Raw genomic sequence first — 15,201 nt, 5'->3', positions numbered from 1 at the left:
GGGTGGCACGGGGGGGCCGGGGCACCGGGCGGGGGAGGGAGGCGGGTGGCACGGGGGGGCCGGGGCCGGGCCGGGCCGGGCTTTGCGGTTCCGCTGCGGAGGCTCCGAGCCCGGGCGGGTCCCGCGGGGACCGGGGACGTGTCCCAGCCACGTGGACTCGCCGCCTGGGGGCGGGGCCGAGCGGGACTCGGGGCGGGGCCGCAGCTGAAGCCCCGGGAGCCGGGAGCTGAGAGCCGGGCCGGGCCGGGGACGCTGCGGGGCCGGCGGGATGCAGGTGCGTGTGTCGGTGCAGGGCCGGGCGAGGGCGATGGTGCAGTGGGTGCAGTGAATGCAGTGGGTGCCCGGGGGGCATTGTTGCAGTGCGTGTTTCTGGCACAGCGCAAACTGGTGCCTCCCTGGGCTGGGTGCAGTGAATGCAGTGGGGGGCCTTGTGGCTCTGGGTGCAGTGAATGCAGTGGGGGGCCGTGTGGCTCTTGGGGGCCTCTGTGCTGGGTCTGTGTGTTGGCGTGAGACCCCGTGTGCATGGTGTGCCCGCGTGTGCCGGTGGGGTCCCTGCATTGGCCATGGGGGTACCGGGGAGCGGCTGTCAGGGTGTTCTGTGTGCGGGGCTTTGCGGGCGTGTGACCGTGGGGTGCAGTGTGGGGCAGGGCTGTGTGGCCCAGGCAGGCTGTGGGAGGCTGTTGTGCGTCTCGCTGTGCCCGGCGGGCGCTGTCTCGCTGTGCCCGGTGGGCGCTGTCTGGCTGTGCCGGGTGTCCGGGGCCTGGCGCTGGCTGTTCTGTGTGTGTGGCGAGGAGCTGGGGTGTGCTCTAGGGGTTGTTGGAGGTAGGGGGTAGGGGCCCCCCTGCAGGCTCTGGTCACCCTTCCAAAGGGCTCTGTGCCCACCCTGGGGCCCGGTGGGGGACGCTCCCTGCCCTGCACCCTGGCCGGATCTGTGTGTACGATGGGCATCTGGTGGCATTGCCAATCATGCTAGAGTGGGTGCTCCATCCCGCCCACCAGGCCTGGCCCAGCCCAGCTTGGTGTGTCTCTGTCTAACGCACGTCCTGCGGGCATCTCTGCCAGTGGCAGGGGAAGCCCCAAGGCATGCTGGGTACGCTCTGTATGCCAGGGCCGGGTGGCATTCACACAGACGAGGCACCTTAGAGCGGGGTGAACACGCAGGGTCAGACGGCGCCAGAGGGTGCCAGGGAGCTGGGACAAAACGGGGGCAGGAGCGGGGCAGCTGGAGAGCCAAGGGGCTTGCACTGTCCATGAAGCACCTCGGCCGACTCGGAGCACCCTGCAGTGGGCGTCTCCAGAGGGCCCCGCCACGGAGATGCTGCGCTGGGCTGGGGCCTCGTCCTGTTGCCGCACCTGCTATGGCGTCGCCCCTTGCTCTGGTCGGTGGAGACGAGGACCGACCGCGGCCAGGCCCACGGTGCTACCTTGGGACACAGTCACGGCGCCAGAGCAGGGCACAGGGCGCCCGGATGCCCCACAGCAGCCTCCCGCAGCCGTGGCCAGCTGGCGCCGAGCAGATAGCGGAGCATGGCATGGCCAACCCGGGGCTGTGACTCACCCCGCTCGGCACACGCCCGGGGATCCCGCCGTGCACCCCACATGGTGCCTCGCTGGGGCTCCAGGCGCTCCACGCTGCACCAAAAGGCCAGGCCGCGGCGCGGAGGGAGACTCAGCCCACGAGTTACATGAACCCCCACGCTGGGCTCCGGCAGGGGGGTGACGCTGCTACTTGTCCCCCCAGGCTGTCCCCAGCTCTGCTCTCAGGATGAGGAACTTGCTGCTAGTGTCTCTGCTGCTGGCCGTGACCCCTGGCTGGGCTGCGCCCAAGGACAGCGCCAACAGGTATGGGAAAGCAGGTCGGCCACGGCCCTGCCCGGTGGGCGGGATGGAGAAGGGAGCCCGAGTGGGGAGCGGGGCAGGAGCATTGCCTGGGGGAGCGCCCAGCAGGGGGTGCTGTGTTGGGGGGGGGGGGGGGTGGGGGGGGGGGGGGCCAGAGCCCTGCCTGCAGAGAGGGGGTGCTGTGGGGAGCCCTGGTGTCTGTACTGCCCCATTGGCTGCTCTAAGTCCCTGTGCCGTGCTGTGGGGCTGGATCCCGCCCCTGTGACCCCCGTTTCCCCGTTTGTTGCTCCCAGGCCTGAGGGCCCTGCTGCCGAGCCTGTTCCCAACCTTCTGCACCCCGAGCCGGAGGAGCTGCGGTGAGTCCAACTCCCCCAGGGAGGGACCCCGGGCCTGGGGCTGAGCAGCTGGCAGGGAGCCCAGCCTGTGGAGGGACAGGTCTGTGGGGGTGTTCCTGGGGCCCCACCCCCTGGATGTGTCGTTGTGGGGTGGTGGGGGGCACTGACTGGGGTGGGATCTGCCTGTCTGGAGGGTGCAGGCTTTGCAGGACGCCTTGCTGCAGTGCTGCGCCTGGCTGGGACCTGGGACGGGGGGGCAGGGGAGTGCCGTGCTGGGGACAGGGAGTTGGGCAGGACAGAGAGAATCAGAGAAAGCATAAGCACAGCCAATGGTCCAGGTGGCCCAGGAGCCTGTCTGCCGGTGCCCTGTTCACAGGGAGTGAACAGAACAGGACAACTGTGACCCTGCCCCTGTCATCCAGTCCAGCTTCTGGTCTAGGGACGCCTAGAGCAGAGGGTGTGTCCCTGCCCAGCCTGGCTAATAGCCACTGATGGACCCGTCCTCCCGGAACTGAGCTAGTTCTTTTAGAACCATTCTAGTCTTGGCCTTCACAACATCCTCTGGCAAGGAGTTCCACAGGTTGACTGTGTGTTGTGTGAAGAAATACTTCCCGTTGTTTGTTTAAACCTGCTGCCTAATAATTTTGTTTGGTGACTCCTTGTGTTATGTGAAGGAGTAAATAACACTTCCTTATTTACTGTCTCCACACTAGTCCTGATTTTATAGACCTTTATCATATCCCCCCTTAGTCGTCTCTTTTCCTAGCTGAAAAGTCCCAGTCTTATTAATCTCTCCTCGTATGGAAGCCGTTCCAGACCCCTAATAATGGTTGTTGCCCTTTTCTGAACCTTTTCCAATTCCAATAGATCTTTTTTAAGATGTGGGCGTCCCATGGATTTATACAGAGGCAATATGAGATTTTCTGTCTTATCGATCCCTTTCTTAATGATGCCCAACATTCTGTTCGCTTTTTTGACTGCCGCGGCACATTGAGTGGATGTTTTCAGAGAACTATCCACAATGACTCCAAGATCTTTCTTGAGTGGTAACAGCTAATTTAGCCCCCATGATTTTATCTGTAGAGTTGGGATTATGTTTTCCAATGTGCATCACTTTGCATTGATCAACCTTGAATTTCATCTGCCAGTTTGTTGCCCAGTCGCCCTGTTGGGTCCCAGGGATGAGTGCAGCAGGGGCAGTGCCCGTGGGAGCAGTTGGGGGGCAGAAGGGACCCCACTTGCCCTGCTGGCTCTAGGCCTGGTGCACTGCAGCCTGAGGCCTGCCCCATAGCAGAGCGGGCAGAGGACCAGCCCGGGATGAGACATGCCCGCGGCCTTGGCAAACCGTTCCTGGGGTTAATTCCCTGAGTCGGGTTTGTCCAGCCTCGCCTTGGCCCTTTCTCTGCTCTCCCCTGCCCCTACCGTTCCTTTCCCCCAGGCCCCCCCGCAGCCCTCCGCCCCCCTGCCCCCCTCCGCCCCGCAGCCCTCCGCCCGGCCTCACTCTGCTCCTTGTTCCAGGCTGTTGCAGCGTTACCTGCGGCGCGCCCGGCAGATGGCACCGGATCCTGCTGACATGACGAGGGAGCAGGGTAAGGGTCACGTCAGTGCCAAGCGAGGGGGGGCTGGGCCGGGCCCCCAGGTAGCTGTGCTCATGCTGGGGGGTGAGGGGGTGCCCAGTGCCCGTTGGCTCTCACACAGCGATGGCAGCTGACACGTTCCGGCCCCATTCCTGGGCAGGGGGTGCCCAGGTGCCATGCAGGCACCCCGCCCCCCGGCACTCCTGCCTAGCTCACTCTCCGCCTGCCACAGCCGCTCACACCCCCCAGTGCCCGGCCCCTCGTGACTCCCCCTCTCTCGCAGTGCTCCTCTACCTCTTCGCGCTGCACGACTACGACCGGAGTGGGCAGCTGGACGGGCTGGAGTTCATGCAGCTGCTGATGGAGGTGGTGTCCCAGCAGGCCCAGGGGCAGCCTTCTCCTGACGCGGTAGGTGCCACTCAGACCCCACCCCCCCAGGGGCTGAGGGACCAGGGGCCAGCTGGGTATGGGGGTGGGTGCATCTCCCCTGGGCTGAGATCTGCACCTAGCTGGTGACTGGCAGCCTCCCTCTCCCCACAGAGCACGGGCAGCAGCAAGGAGACCCCGGGGGTCCCCCGTGGGGGGCAGAGCTCAGGCACCGCATGGTGCAAAGGGCCACTCCCAAGCCCGGCTCCTTACCCCATTCCCCACCCCTGAACCAGCCAGTCCCCGCCCTGGGGCCGGTTGGGAGCCAGCGCCCCCTACAGGGAACAGGCCCCGTCCCCCATTCCCCACCCCTGAACCAGCCAGTCCCTGCCCTGGGGCCGGTTGGGAGCCAGCGCCCCCTACAGGGAACAGGCCCCACGTCCCATTCCCCACCCCTGGCCAGGTGGGAGCCGGCACCCCCTACAGGGAACAGGCCCCACTCCTGGGCCAGCCAGTTCCCGCCCCGCAGTCTGCTCCCCGCCAGTGCTGTGCAACTGTCCTCTCTCTTCTCTCCTGCCCTGTGCCCATCTCCCTGGCAGGTGATCGTGGCAGTAGATGGGATCCTGGAGACTCAAGACCTGAACGGGGACGGGTTACTGAACCCCTCGGAACTCCTGCTGCCCCCAGCCCAGGGCCAGCCTCCCCCGCCAGCCCCGACTGACGCCCCCGCCGGAGAAGGGGTTGTGCAGTGGGCACCTGAGGAACCAGAGCAACTTGCCGCGGCCCTTGAGCTGCCCGGTGCCCAGGGGGCAGCAGGCCCCGGCGTGGAGCTCCCCGAGGCTGAGGGTCTCTTGCGGAGCCGGACGGGGCCAGAGGCAGCTCAGCCTGAAGAGGAGGCTCCAGGGGCCCAGGCTGGGGCCCCCAATGCTGAGATCTAGGCCCCCAGCCCTAGACCCATGGAGAGCTCAGGGCACGGCCGGGGCAGATCAGAGCTGGCACGGGAGCTGCAGGTGGGGGGCTGCTGGGCACAGAGAAACCGAGGTGATGGTGGGGAAACCTCTGCCAGAGACACCCCCCCACACACACACACACACACACTGGATCTGGCTGAGTGGTGCCGGGGAGGGGGGAGCAGGGGAGAACCTCCCTCCCCAACCCTGGCGAGAGCAGCTGGGCTCAGCCCCTGCCGAGCGTGTGAGACGCCCCTGGGGACAAGGGGCTGTGGGGAGGCAGGTACCTGACCCCTCCCTGGGCTGGGGGGCCCAGGAGCCGCCCCGGACGCTGCAGACACAGCATCAAAGCAGGGTTACCCTCGCCAGCTCTGACCTGTCCCTGCCCGAAGCTGTGTGGCTGGAGCGAGGGGCTGGGGAGGCACCGGGACATGTGCAATCCATCATGTAACTTACATTTTGAAATAGAAAAATATACACTGAGCCCCTGGGCTGCTGGCCCCCTCGCTGGCTGCGCTGCCCCCAAGAGCCGTGGGGGTGGGGGGAGAGGGAAAGGAGTTTGCCTGGCCAGCAGGGCTCAGCCAGCCAAGGGTGCTTCCTGCCCGTCCTCGAAATCGCCCCCGTGCCCCGCTCTGAGCAGGCAGCAGCTGCGTGGGCCGACAGGTGACCCTGCTCTGGGCACTGGCTGAGTGCCTGTCCCTTAGCCGCCTGGGCCATGCCCTCTCCATCACTACCACCCTGGCAGCAGGGCCTGGCACAAGCCCTCTGCCTCCAGCGGCCCCGAGCTGGAGGGCGGGAGAAGGGGGGGTGCTTCCATCAGCTGTACCAGGAGTTTAAGCCCTGCCCTCCTTCAGTGACTGGGCACCATAGCCCCCAGTGCACCCTCCAGCCACGGTCCAGCCACGGTCCAGCCCCCCCACTAAGGCCTGCTGCCATAAGGTGGGCAGGAGGCCAGGCCCATGCGGCCAGCTCGGACGCTGCCTCACCCCGGGTGAGCCCAGCCAAGGGGCCTTCCAGGGCTCTCCTTGCCCCATGGCCCCAGGCCAGTCCCTCTGCTCAGCCCGTGGCCACCTCCCGCTCCCCTCAGGCCAGACTTTGCCCTGCCTGCCCCGGGGCTGCTGGGCTGGGAGGCGTCATGCTGAGGAGAGCTCCCTGGGAGCCAGGCCCCGGAGCACTTGGACCTACAGCCGGACGGATACGGACACAGACACACACATCCCCAGTCAGAGTGGAGCCTGGGAGCCCATCACACTGTGGAGCCCACAGGGCAGAGCGGAGGCACCCACCTCCTTTAGACGGCCCCCAGCCCCTCACCCTGCTGGCCAGGGGCTCCAGGAACCTGTTCTGCAGAGAGGCAGCTCTTGGCAGGGTTCCCCTTGCAGCTTCCCCCCAGCTGCGCTTCCTCTAAGGCGGGGAGCCGTGGGGAGCCCCTGCTGCACGGTCTAGGTCAGGGCCACAGGCTCCAGGAGCCCCAGTGCCAACCCCAGGCAGGAGGGGCTGCTGTCCCCAGGAGCGGCTGCGTCCTGGCTCTGGCTGCCTACACCCTGGGCGGGCGCGTCCCCCACAGCTCACACACTGCCATGCGTCCGCCTAGCTCGGCAGCACAGAGCCCCCGCCCCAATGCCCCATAGCCAGAGCTCGCCTGCTGGCCGGACTGAAAAAACCAAGGGCTGCAGCTGTTCCCAAGCGTTTATTGACTACACTGGACGGGGAGGGGACCCGCAGGGCCGGGTACAGTGCCCGGGCAGCAGGCACCATGGCACCCGGCCGGCAGCACCAACAGCTCAGCCCTTGCCCCCCAGGAAATCCCAGCAAGTCAGCACCAGCTGCAGCCTCCTGGTGCAAAGGGGGCGTCTCCTCCAGCGGGCGACTCTGTTCACACGATGCCGTCGTACCCATGGACCCCGCACTTCCTGCCAGCCACCTGGCACCCAAAGGCCAGCGCCTCCTGCAGCCTCTGCCCTGCCATGGGAGAACAAGCTGGCCGTCAGCCCGAGCTTGCCCCGGCCCCCCCAGTGCGCCCCGTGGGGAGGCCCCCGGCCCCCCCAGTGCACCGACTCTCACCTCTCGACAGGGCCAAGAGAACAGCGGCATTGAAGGTGTCTCCAGCGCCCAGCGTGTCCACGATGGTCTCTGGGGGGAAGGCGTCTGAGTGGACGAGCTCCCCGTCAGGCCCCAGTGCGTCAGCCCCTGCCTCGGCCCAGGCGCAGATCACAGTGGCCCTGGGGAGACAGCCCCTCAGCGTGACCCCACAGCCAGCCTTGAGCACCGTCCACCCCTTGGGGCCAGCTGCCCCCTGGACTGCTCCCCCACAGGAACTGCTCTGAACCCACCAACCCATTTCACAGCAGCCACCGAGCAGCTGTTACCCTCCAGCGCCAGCTCTGGGCCCTGCCCCCTCCTCTGGGGGGGAGCAGTGGGGTCCTGCTCCCCCCGCCTCAGGCAGCGTGGGCCAAGGAGGGCCTGGAGGCTGCCTGCTGCTGCATCGCTCTGCCCAGGGCAGGGCAGTGAGTGAGTCCCTGGCCCCCCATGCCAGGTTCATCCTCCCAGTTTGGCCCCACGTGGCCCAGGCCTACCCTGGTCTCACACGGGTGCGAAGCCCCTTCACGGCCTCGGGAGCCGAGTGGAAACCAAAGTCCTTCGCCACGTCCTTGCTGACAAATACCTGCCGGGAAAGAAGGAGTGAGGGGGCAGGGCCAGGTAGCCAGAGCCAATGAACAATGCCACTGTGCTCCCCAGTGCCCCATAGCCAGCTCTGCCCCATGCCAGTGCCCCTCAGCCAGCACCGAGCCCCCACCCCCAATGCCAGGGCCCCCCCGTGCCCCATAGCCAGCACCGCCCAATGCCAGTGCCCCATAGCCAGCACTGCCCCTCTGCCCCAATGCCAGTGCCCCATAGAATCACAGAATATCAGGGTTGGAAGGGACCTCAGGAGGTATCTAGTCCAACCCCCTGCTCAAAGCAGGGCCAACCCCAATTAAATCATCCCAGCCAGGGCTTTGTCAAGCTGGGCCTTAAAAACCTCTAAGGATGGAGATTCCACCACCTCCCTCGGTAACACATTCCAGTGCTTCACCACCCTCCTAGTGAAATAGTTTTTCCTGATATCCAACCTGGACCTCCCCCACTGCAACTTGAGACCATTGCTCCTTGTTCTGTCATAGCCAGAGCTGAGCCCCTGCCCCAATGCCAGAGCCCCCAGTGCCCCCCAGCCAGCGCTGGGCCCCCACTGCCAACGCCCCCAGGCCACAAGCCCCAGCTCCCTGAGCCATGCAGGAGCTGGCGTCTGATTGGCCAGCTGAGCAGTCCCACTAGCCAATCAGCTCCCCTCCTCGCTGGCCTCCCAGAAACCGGTCATGTCTCCCACAGGCAGGTGCCCACCTAGACAGCCCCTCCCCGAGCAGTGAGCTGGTGCCAGCTGCCCAGAGCGCCCCCCACCCAGTGCACATACCATAGAGAACGAGCCAGCTGCCCAGAGCGCCCCCCACCCAGTGCACGTACCATAGAGAACGAGCCAGCTGCCCAGAGCGCCCCCCAGAGGAAATGCCCTGTCACCTGGGTGTGGGCGGGGCTGGGCCCCCTGCAGCGCCCCCAGGGGGCAGGCCCCAGCTGTGCTGCTCTCCGGCTCCCCCCACGCAGGGGCCCTGCTCTGGTCGTGACACCTCCCCCCATGGGGGCCCCCTCCAGGCAGCAGGGCCCCCCAGCAGGGCAGGCTGGGAGAGCCAAGCTCCCTGCCCTCCCCCAGCCGAGACCCCCTGACCCCAGCTGCCCCCAGGGGCAGGGGATGCCAGGACCCGCAGGGACGTGCCCCATTATTTCCTACCACGTCTCCGTAGCCGAAGAGCTGGTACAGCTCCTTTCGGGGCTTCTCCACCTCCACCGACGTAGAGACTCTCTGGTGGGCTGGGCAGGTCCGGTTATACTCCTCCACGCGCTGGATCATTTTCACCTGCTCCGCAGCGTTCCTGCCCTGGAAGCAGGACAAGCTTTCAGCAAGGCCAGGGCAGTATCCCTGACCCCCTGCGCCCACGGGCCTGGGCACAGCACGCCAGCCTGGCCTGGGTGCCACGGCGTGGACTAGCGAAGCAGCGACTCAGTGCAGACCCCAGCCTAAGCCACCCGGCAGCTTGTGCTGCATGGGAAGGTGGGCTGGGCTGGGCCATGTGGACACAGAACGGGAGTGAGCACGAGCAAGGGCTCGTCTACACAGGGCTCCCCAGCACCAAGCACTCAGTCCAGATAACAGCATCCACACCCGGCCACTGAGGAGCAAGGTCCCGCACGGAGCAGCCTGCGAAGAGGGAAGTGGAGAGCAGAGAGCAGCAAGCTGGCGCATCTGCCTCTCATCCCACCTCCAGGACTCCCAGCCTCGAGCCAGAAGCACGGGGGCCAGTCTCTATTCCAGGTCACTCAGGCCCCTCCCTGTCACTAAATCCTGCTGCTGCTGCCACCCCCTTGCGACTCCGAGCCACCCCTTCCTTTCTGTGCCAATGAGCGAGTGTTTGGCCATGCCTTCGTCTCCTGCGGGGCTACCGTAACCGCCCCTCTCTGGCCACCCCAGCCCTATTCCACTCCTCACCAGCCCGCTGCCTGGCCCACTCCTCATCTCAGCTCCTGGCGCCACCATGACATGGCCCCTGGGCTGGGCAGCACTCCCATGTATGTGCCATCCCACTCCTCTGGCCTGCGTCTGCCTTCGCCTCCTCACATCGGGCACTGCCTGGGGTAGGGACCCCCCGCCCCCCATGCTAGGGCAGCGCCAGGCCCCTCTGGGGAGCCACTGAACAGTCAATGGCGGAATGAGGGGCCTCGCCAGCCGAGGGGGGACTCACCTCCCAATGGATCCACTTGTACTGGGTGAGGTCGACCTGCTCAAAATCCTGTGCTGTCACATCTGGCAGGTTTCTAACCCGGGGTGGGGGGGAGAACACAGGGGAGTCAGAGGGCGGGTGCACGGGGCCCCTCCTAGCAGAGAGGTTAGGGCTGAGGGGGATGGGGGGCGACTTTAGCCCCTGCAGTCAGCGAGACGCTGGGGAATCTGGGCTAGCGGCCCCAGCAGGTGGGGAGTGCAGCTCCCAGGCAGTGGGGCCCAACACATGGCATGGCCTGCAGGCACTCACACAGACCCCCTGGCCTGCTCGGCGGCACAGGGGGAGCCTGCCCCAGAGGACACCATGGTGCCTGTGCCCTCGGGCACTGCTCCCTCTGCACGCTCGGCTGGCAAGGCCCCTGCCCATACAGGGCTCCTGGTGGGGTACCAAGGCCAAGCAACGGGGCAGAAGGGTGTGACAGTATGGGGCTCTGAGGGGCTGGACTCTGCCCAGCCGGGCTCACACCCAGCCAGGTAACCAGGCACCCATTCAATGATTAACCACAGCCTCTGGCAGAGGGGACGAAGGCAGGAGACCCTGGCCTGATCTCAAAGGGCATCAGCCAGACTTTGATCCCAGAGATCCCAGGGACGCGGACGCCTTTCAACGAGGGGAACAGAGCTCAGTGACACTGAGCCCCTGTGAATCACTAACCCCCTCCCCCACTTCTCCAGCTGCTGGATCCCAGCTCGACCCTCCTGCCAGCAAAGGGTTAACAGGGTCCCAGGCAAAGTCCTGCCGCCTGGTCCCAGCAGGGCAGGAGAGACGGCCCCATACGGGAGCTGTGTTAACTGGGGGGGCCAGGATCTCCTCTGCTCCCCTCCTGTGCTGATGCCTTGTCCCATGTGTTCTAATGCACTGGGCCGGGCCGAGCGGCCCCACAAAGACGGGGCTCACCCCGAGGGGCAGGCAGCAAGGGGCACCCCAGACCACCCGCCAGGAAATGGAGGGACGGGGCTGGTGTGGGCCAGGCGAGTTCCCAAGGGAGCATCCCTTCCCACTGGCAGAAGGGACCCAGTGAAAGGCCCTGACAGCCCTGCAAGCGCAGGGAGGTCACTGCTACAGCGGCCAGCCCAAGGCCCAAGGTCCCCTCTGAACACCTACGATCTGCAAAGAGTCACAGGGCAACCCACCATAAGCCCTGGGGAGGCAGCGGGGGTCACACATGCAGATTCCCCTCCCGCCCCCCCGAAGACAAGATTGAGATGTGCCGATTATGGCAGTGAAATTACCGGGTGCTGCAGGATTAGCATTGGCGCAGCTGATTGGCGTCTGCGTGCAGAATCAGTGAATGAATCAGTCAATCAGCCATGCGGGATGGGTCCCCTCTGACGGGGCAGCGCCGAGGCGAGACCTGAGGGCACGGGCCCCCGAGCCCCCGTCCGTAACAGGCAGGGCCCAAGGGCCCGGCACTGGGGTTCCCCCTGCAGGAGCCGCCTGCCTGCCAGGGGGGACTGGCGCGACGGCTCGGCAGATGTGCCCGGCCTTACGTGTCATAGAGTGTGACTGTCCGTGAGCCGTTGGTGCTGTTGACAAGGCAGCAGGCGCACGGCGTGTCCCCCCGGCTCTGCCACGCCACATGCGCTACGTCCACACCCCTGCGTCGGAAGTCCGCCACGATGAAACTTAGCAGGGGAGGGGAGAGAACAGGGGGAGGGAGAGAGGGGTTAGATCCTGGCGGGCACAGCGGGCGCCGGGCACAGCCCCTACGCACCTGTTTGTGTGCAGGATGGTGCGGGTGCCCCTGCTCGCACTGCTGATGACGATGGAGGTGGGGAAGGAGCTCTCGGGGTGCGGGACCAGGTGGGTGAGCTCCACTGCATAGCGCCGCAGGTCGGCCAGGACGAAGCTGCCGGGGAGGGGGGCGCAGAGAGGGTTAAGCGCGGGATGGGAGAGCCGCTGCCCTGCAGTGCCTGGGCGCCGGAGGGGAGACAGCAGGTCTGGGGGCCCAGTCAGTCCCCAGCAGCCCCAATGCTCCCCAGCAAACCTGCCTCACTGCACCGGGAGCCCCACAGACCACGATCGGCCAACGCAGCACCCAGGCTACAACCGGGAGCAGGGGTGAAAGGCTCTCCAGAGACCCCCCAGCAGGGAGATGGGGCCAGCGAGGGGAGGGGTTCCCCAGGAAGGGCTGGGGGCTCGGTCACTCCCCAGCAGGGAGATGGGTCCGGAGGGTGGGGCGGGTCTCCCTACGGGCCCTGTGGCTGTGGATATACCCACTCTCCTGGGTGATGCTTTGGAGAACAGACTTTGAGGGGGAGGGATTGCTCAGTGGTTTGAGCATTGGCCTGCTAAACCCAGGGTTGTGAGTTCAATCCTTGAGGGGGCCACTTGGGGATCTGGGGCAAAATCAGTACTTGGTCCTGTTAGTGAAGGCAGGGGGCTGGACTCAATGACCTTTCAAGGTCCATTCCAGCTCTAGGAGATGGGATATCTCCATTAATTATTATATTATAGGATCTTGTGTCCCCTAGTCCCAGAGGAAGAGGCTGGATGGGACCCAGGGGAACCCTCTCATCTTGTTTCCATGGTGATGTAATTCACAGGGACCACCAGGGGAGCATGGACGCATCACACCACTTAGCAAGCAGATGTGGATTTTAGAAAAGCAGCAGCACACGCTAACCCCCTGCCGATGCTGCAACAGATCCCCTGCACCCGGCTCCCGGATCCCTTGCCAGCTGGAAACACAGACCCCAAATGAGGGCAGTGCGGCCAAGGAGCCGGACAGCCCAGCCCGTGGGAAAAGGCCGGACGGAGCCCAGCTCGGGGGTGCCAGAGCAGGCCGGATAGGAACCCAGGGGTCACAAGCCTTTAGAGGACACAAAACAGGGTAAAGGAAGCCCCAGGTCTGATTTGCCCCCTCCCCTAGCACAAGGAGGCAGCCAGAGCCCCCGTGGTCAGCGGAGGTGTCACGTCTCCCCTTCCCGGAAAGGGACGGTCCTGTCTGCGGGCTCCCCGCCCCCAACTTGCTGGGCCCGGTCACCTGGAAGGAAGGATTCTCTCTCAGTCTAGCGTGCTGGGGGCCAGGGCACCTGCCAAGGTGCATAATGGTCCCCTGAGCTGTGCCCATGGCAGGATACCCGTGGTGCTGGCTTGAGCACTCAGGCTCCCACCTCACTGTGGGCACGCTGACCCGCAGACCCCCCCCGCACCAGGTCCATCACTTACTCTGCTGCATGTCCGGGCGCCAACGAGCCCATGAAGGCGCAGGGCGCCCCCAGCAGGGACAACACGGTGCAGGAGTTTGAGGCATTGCCACCCCGCTGCCAGCGCTGAGACAGGCACCTAGAAGACAGACAGCCATGGCAGGGCGTGGCCGGGCACCAGGCTCCCAGCCCTGCACTGGCCCCAGTCGCTCCTGCTTGGCGGGATCCACACGCTGGAACAGGGCCGTTAGCTGGGCGTGGGATCACAGAGCCAGCCAGGGGTTCCCTGCTGGCTGACAGCGTGGGGTGGGGCGGGGTGGGGCAGAGGAAGCTCATGCCACCCCCAGGCCCGCGTGCCAGGGCAGACAGTTTAATCGGAGGACTGTTCATGCAGGAAGCTCTTGGGGCTGGGTTCCCAGGGCAGCACCACGGCCAGTGCGCTGGGCTGGCACCGCACGGGGGAGCGGGTCGGAGGCACCCAGGGGCCCGAGGGGTCTGCGCTGCTCTGCCCGGAAAGTCAGGCTGCAGGCGAAGTCATTTCTAGACAGTCGAGAGGGCGCCCGGATTCCCTGCTGGCCCCGCCAGGTCCTGCTCCTGCCAGCTGGGTACTCTCCAGCCACCTGAACACCGGGTGGATTTTCCTGGCCCAGAGAGGGCCTGGGGCTAGTGTCTGAGCATGGGCCTGGAAGGCAGCCCCCCCCCCCCAATCTTACCCTGGCTCAGACACCGATGCCCAGTGCCAGGCTCTTGGGGGGCGCAGGGAGAACAACCCAGACGGTCTGAGCTGGAGCTGCTGTGACGGGGCTGCCTGCTGCTGAGGGCCTGGCCAAGATGCTCGGGAAGTCCCTTCCCTCCAGCCCCACGTCCCTAAGTCCCAGCCCCCCTGCGCCCCACCCCTCCCAGCTGGAAAACGGAGCTGGGGAGGCTCAGAACCACACCAGGGGAAGGACTCCGGGAACATTACCTGTGACTGGCAAAGGCAACCCCCCCTGCCCACTCGTGGGACTGGCGCAGGGCTCCCAGAGCCTGCAGCCCAGGGGCTGGATCGGCCAACACTCCCAGCCCACTCAGCCCCTCTGTGCCCCCAATCCAGCCTCCCCACGGTGCTGCAGGCCCCAGGGAGCCGAGCCCCCCGTACCTGGTGTCCGTGTCCTCGAGCGGGTACACGTCCACCACGCTGATTATGTCCAAGCAAACCAGGCCAATGCACAGAATGCGCTTCTCCTCCATGGATGGGCTGCCCCTCCGGCACCAGCTCCCCAGGCACCTGCCCCCTGCCCCTCCCTCCGGCACCAGCTCCCCGGGCACCTGCCCCTCCCTCCGGCTCCCCGGGCACCTACCCCGACCCCTCCCTCCGGCTCCCGCTCCCCGGGCACCTACCCCCTGCCCCTCCCTCTGGCACCAGCGCCCCGGGCACCTACCCCCGACCCCTCCCTCCGGCACCAGCTCCCCGGGCACCTACCCCCTGCCCCTCCCTCCGGCACCAGCTCCCCGGGCACCTGCCCCCCCCTCCGGCTCCCCGGGCACCTACCCCGACCCCTCCCTCCGGCTCCCGCTCCCCGGGCACCTACCCCCTGCCCCTCCCTCTGGCACCGGCGCCCCGGGCACCTACCCCCGACCCCTCCCTCCGGCACCAGCTCCCCGGGCACCTGCCCCCTGCCCCTCCCTCCGGCACCAGCGCCCCGGGCACCTGCCCCCTGCCCCTCCCTGCACTAGCGCCCCGGGCACCTGCCCCCTGCCCCTCCCTCCGGCACCAGCGCCCCGGGCCCCTAAGGTCCCGCCCCCCGGTACCGCGGACCCGACCCGACCCGTGCGGTGCCCGGTGGCTGAGTCAGGACCATCCCGAGCCCGACAAGCCCCCGCCTGCAGCTGCCTGGCCCCGCCCACGGCCCCGCCCCTTCTCTGCCTGGCCCCGCCCCCGCCTCCAATCCCGTCCGCAGCTCAGAGCCCCGCCCCCCGCCGCACCACCCCATACTCCCCGCCCCGCACATGACACGAGCGGCCGGGGTCACGTGACGGGGGAGGGGCGGGTGCTTTAGGCTGGAGGCGGGGCGGGGATGGCGCTGGGCCCCCCTCCCCCCCCGGCCTGTTGCAGACAGAGCCCAGATGCACCA

At 66.5% G+C, this 15,201-nt stretch overlaps 2 protein-coding genes across 5 annotated transcripts in view; one reads left to right on the top strand and one right to left on the bottom strand.

Moving 5' to 3' along the window:
• The window catches only part of LOC117870259 (cell growth regulator with EF hand domain protein 1-like), an 11,888-nt gene extending 6,828 nt beyond the window's left edge, over positions 1-5,060 (top strand). The window contains exons 1-6 of one of the 2 annotated variants that reach the window (XM_034757346.1): positions 189-274; positions 1,742-1,842; positions 2,133-2,195; positions 3,693-3,763; positions 4,035-4,159; positions 4,717-5,060. In XM_034757346.1, the coding sequence (XP_034613237.1) occupies positions 269-274; positions 1,742-1,842; positions 2,133-2,195; positions 3,693-3,763; positions 4,035-4,159; positions 4,717-5,055 (705 nt within the window). In that variant the 5' untranslated portion in view covers positions 189-268 and the 3' untranslated portion in view covers positions 5,056-5,060. Of the gene's footprint in view, positions 1-188; positions 275-1,741; positions 1,843-2,132; positions 2,196-3,692; positions 3,764-4,034; positions 4,160-4,716 lie in introns of those variants that run through there. The other variant, XM_034757347.1, reaches the window with a different exon arrangement.
• Positions 5,061-6,741: 1,681 nt separating this feature from the next.
• LOC117870257 (ketohexokinase-like) lies at positions 6,742-14,422 on the bottom strand. 3 transcript variants are annotated; one of them, XM_034757342.1, is made up of 9 exons: positions 14,226-14,421; positions 13,110-13,226; positions 11,653-11,787; positions 11,429-11,563; positions 9,900-9,972; positions 8,891-9,037; positions 7,644-7,732; positions 7,132-7,289; positions 6,742-7,029 (listed from the first exon to the last, which is right to left on the bottom strand). In XM_034757342.1, the coding sequence occupies exons 1-9, from the start codon at positions 14,315-14,317 to the stop codon at positions 6,944-6,946; spliced, it is 1,032 nt and encodes a 343-aa protein (XP_034613233.1). In that variant the 5' UTR covers positions 14,318-14,421; the 3' UTR covers positions 6,742-6,943. The 3 variants fall into 3 exon arrangements, with proteins under 3 accessions (XP_034613233.1, XP_034613235.1, XP_034613234.1); XM_034757344.1 differs by lacking the exon at positions 11,429-11,563 and having other exon boundaries at positions 14,226-14,422; XM_034757343.1 differs by lacking the exon at positions 11,653-11,787 and having other exon boundaries at positions 14,226-14,416.
• Positions 14,423-15,201: the final 779 nt, after the last annotated feature.

This window comes from Trachemys scripta, unplaced genomic scaffold (genome assembly GCF_013100865.1).
Source record: "Trachemys scripta elegans isolate TJP31775 unplaced genomic scaffold, CAS_Tse_1.0 scaffold_117, whole genome shotgun sequence".
Lineage (NCBI taxonomy): Eukaryota > Metazoa > Chordata > Testudines > Emydidae > Trachemys > Trachemys scripta.
The sequence above is the reverse complement of the archived record's forward strand: the minus strand, read 5'-3'. Positions and strand labels throughout refer to the sequence as shown.

Coding starts and splice junctions, on each gene's coding strand:
- LOC117870257 (XM_034757342.1), bottom strand. CDS start 14,317: ATGGAGGAGAAGCGCATTCTGTGCATTGGCCTGGTTTGCTTGGACATA. Junction 7,733..8,890: donor TCTTCGGCTACGGAGACGTG/GTAGGAAATAAT, acceptor CTTTCCCGGCAG/GTATTTGTCAGCAAGGACGT. Junction 7,290..7,643: donor CGCACCCGTGTGAGACCAGG/GTAGGCCTGGGC, acceptor CTGTCTCCCCAG/GGCCACTGTGATCTGCGCCT.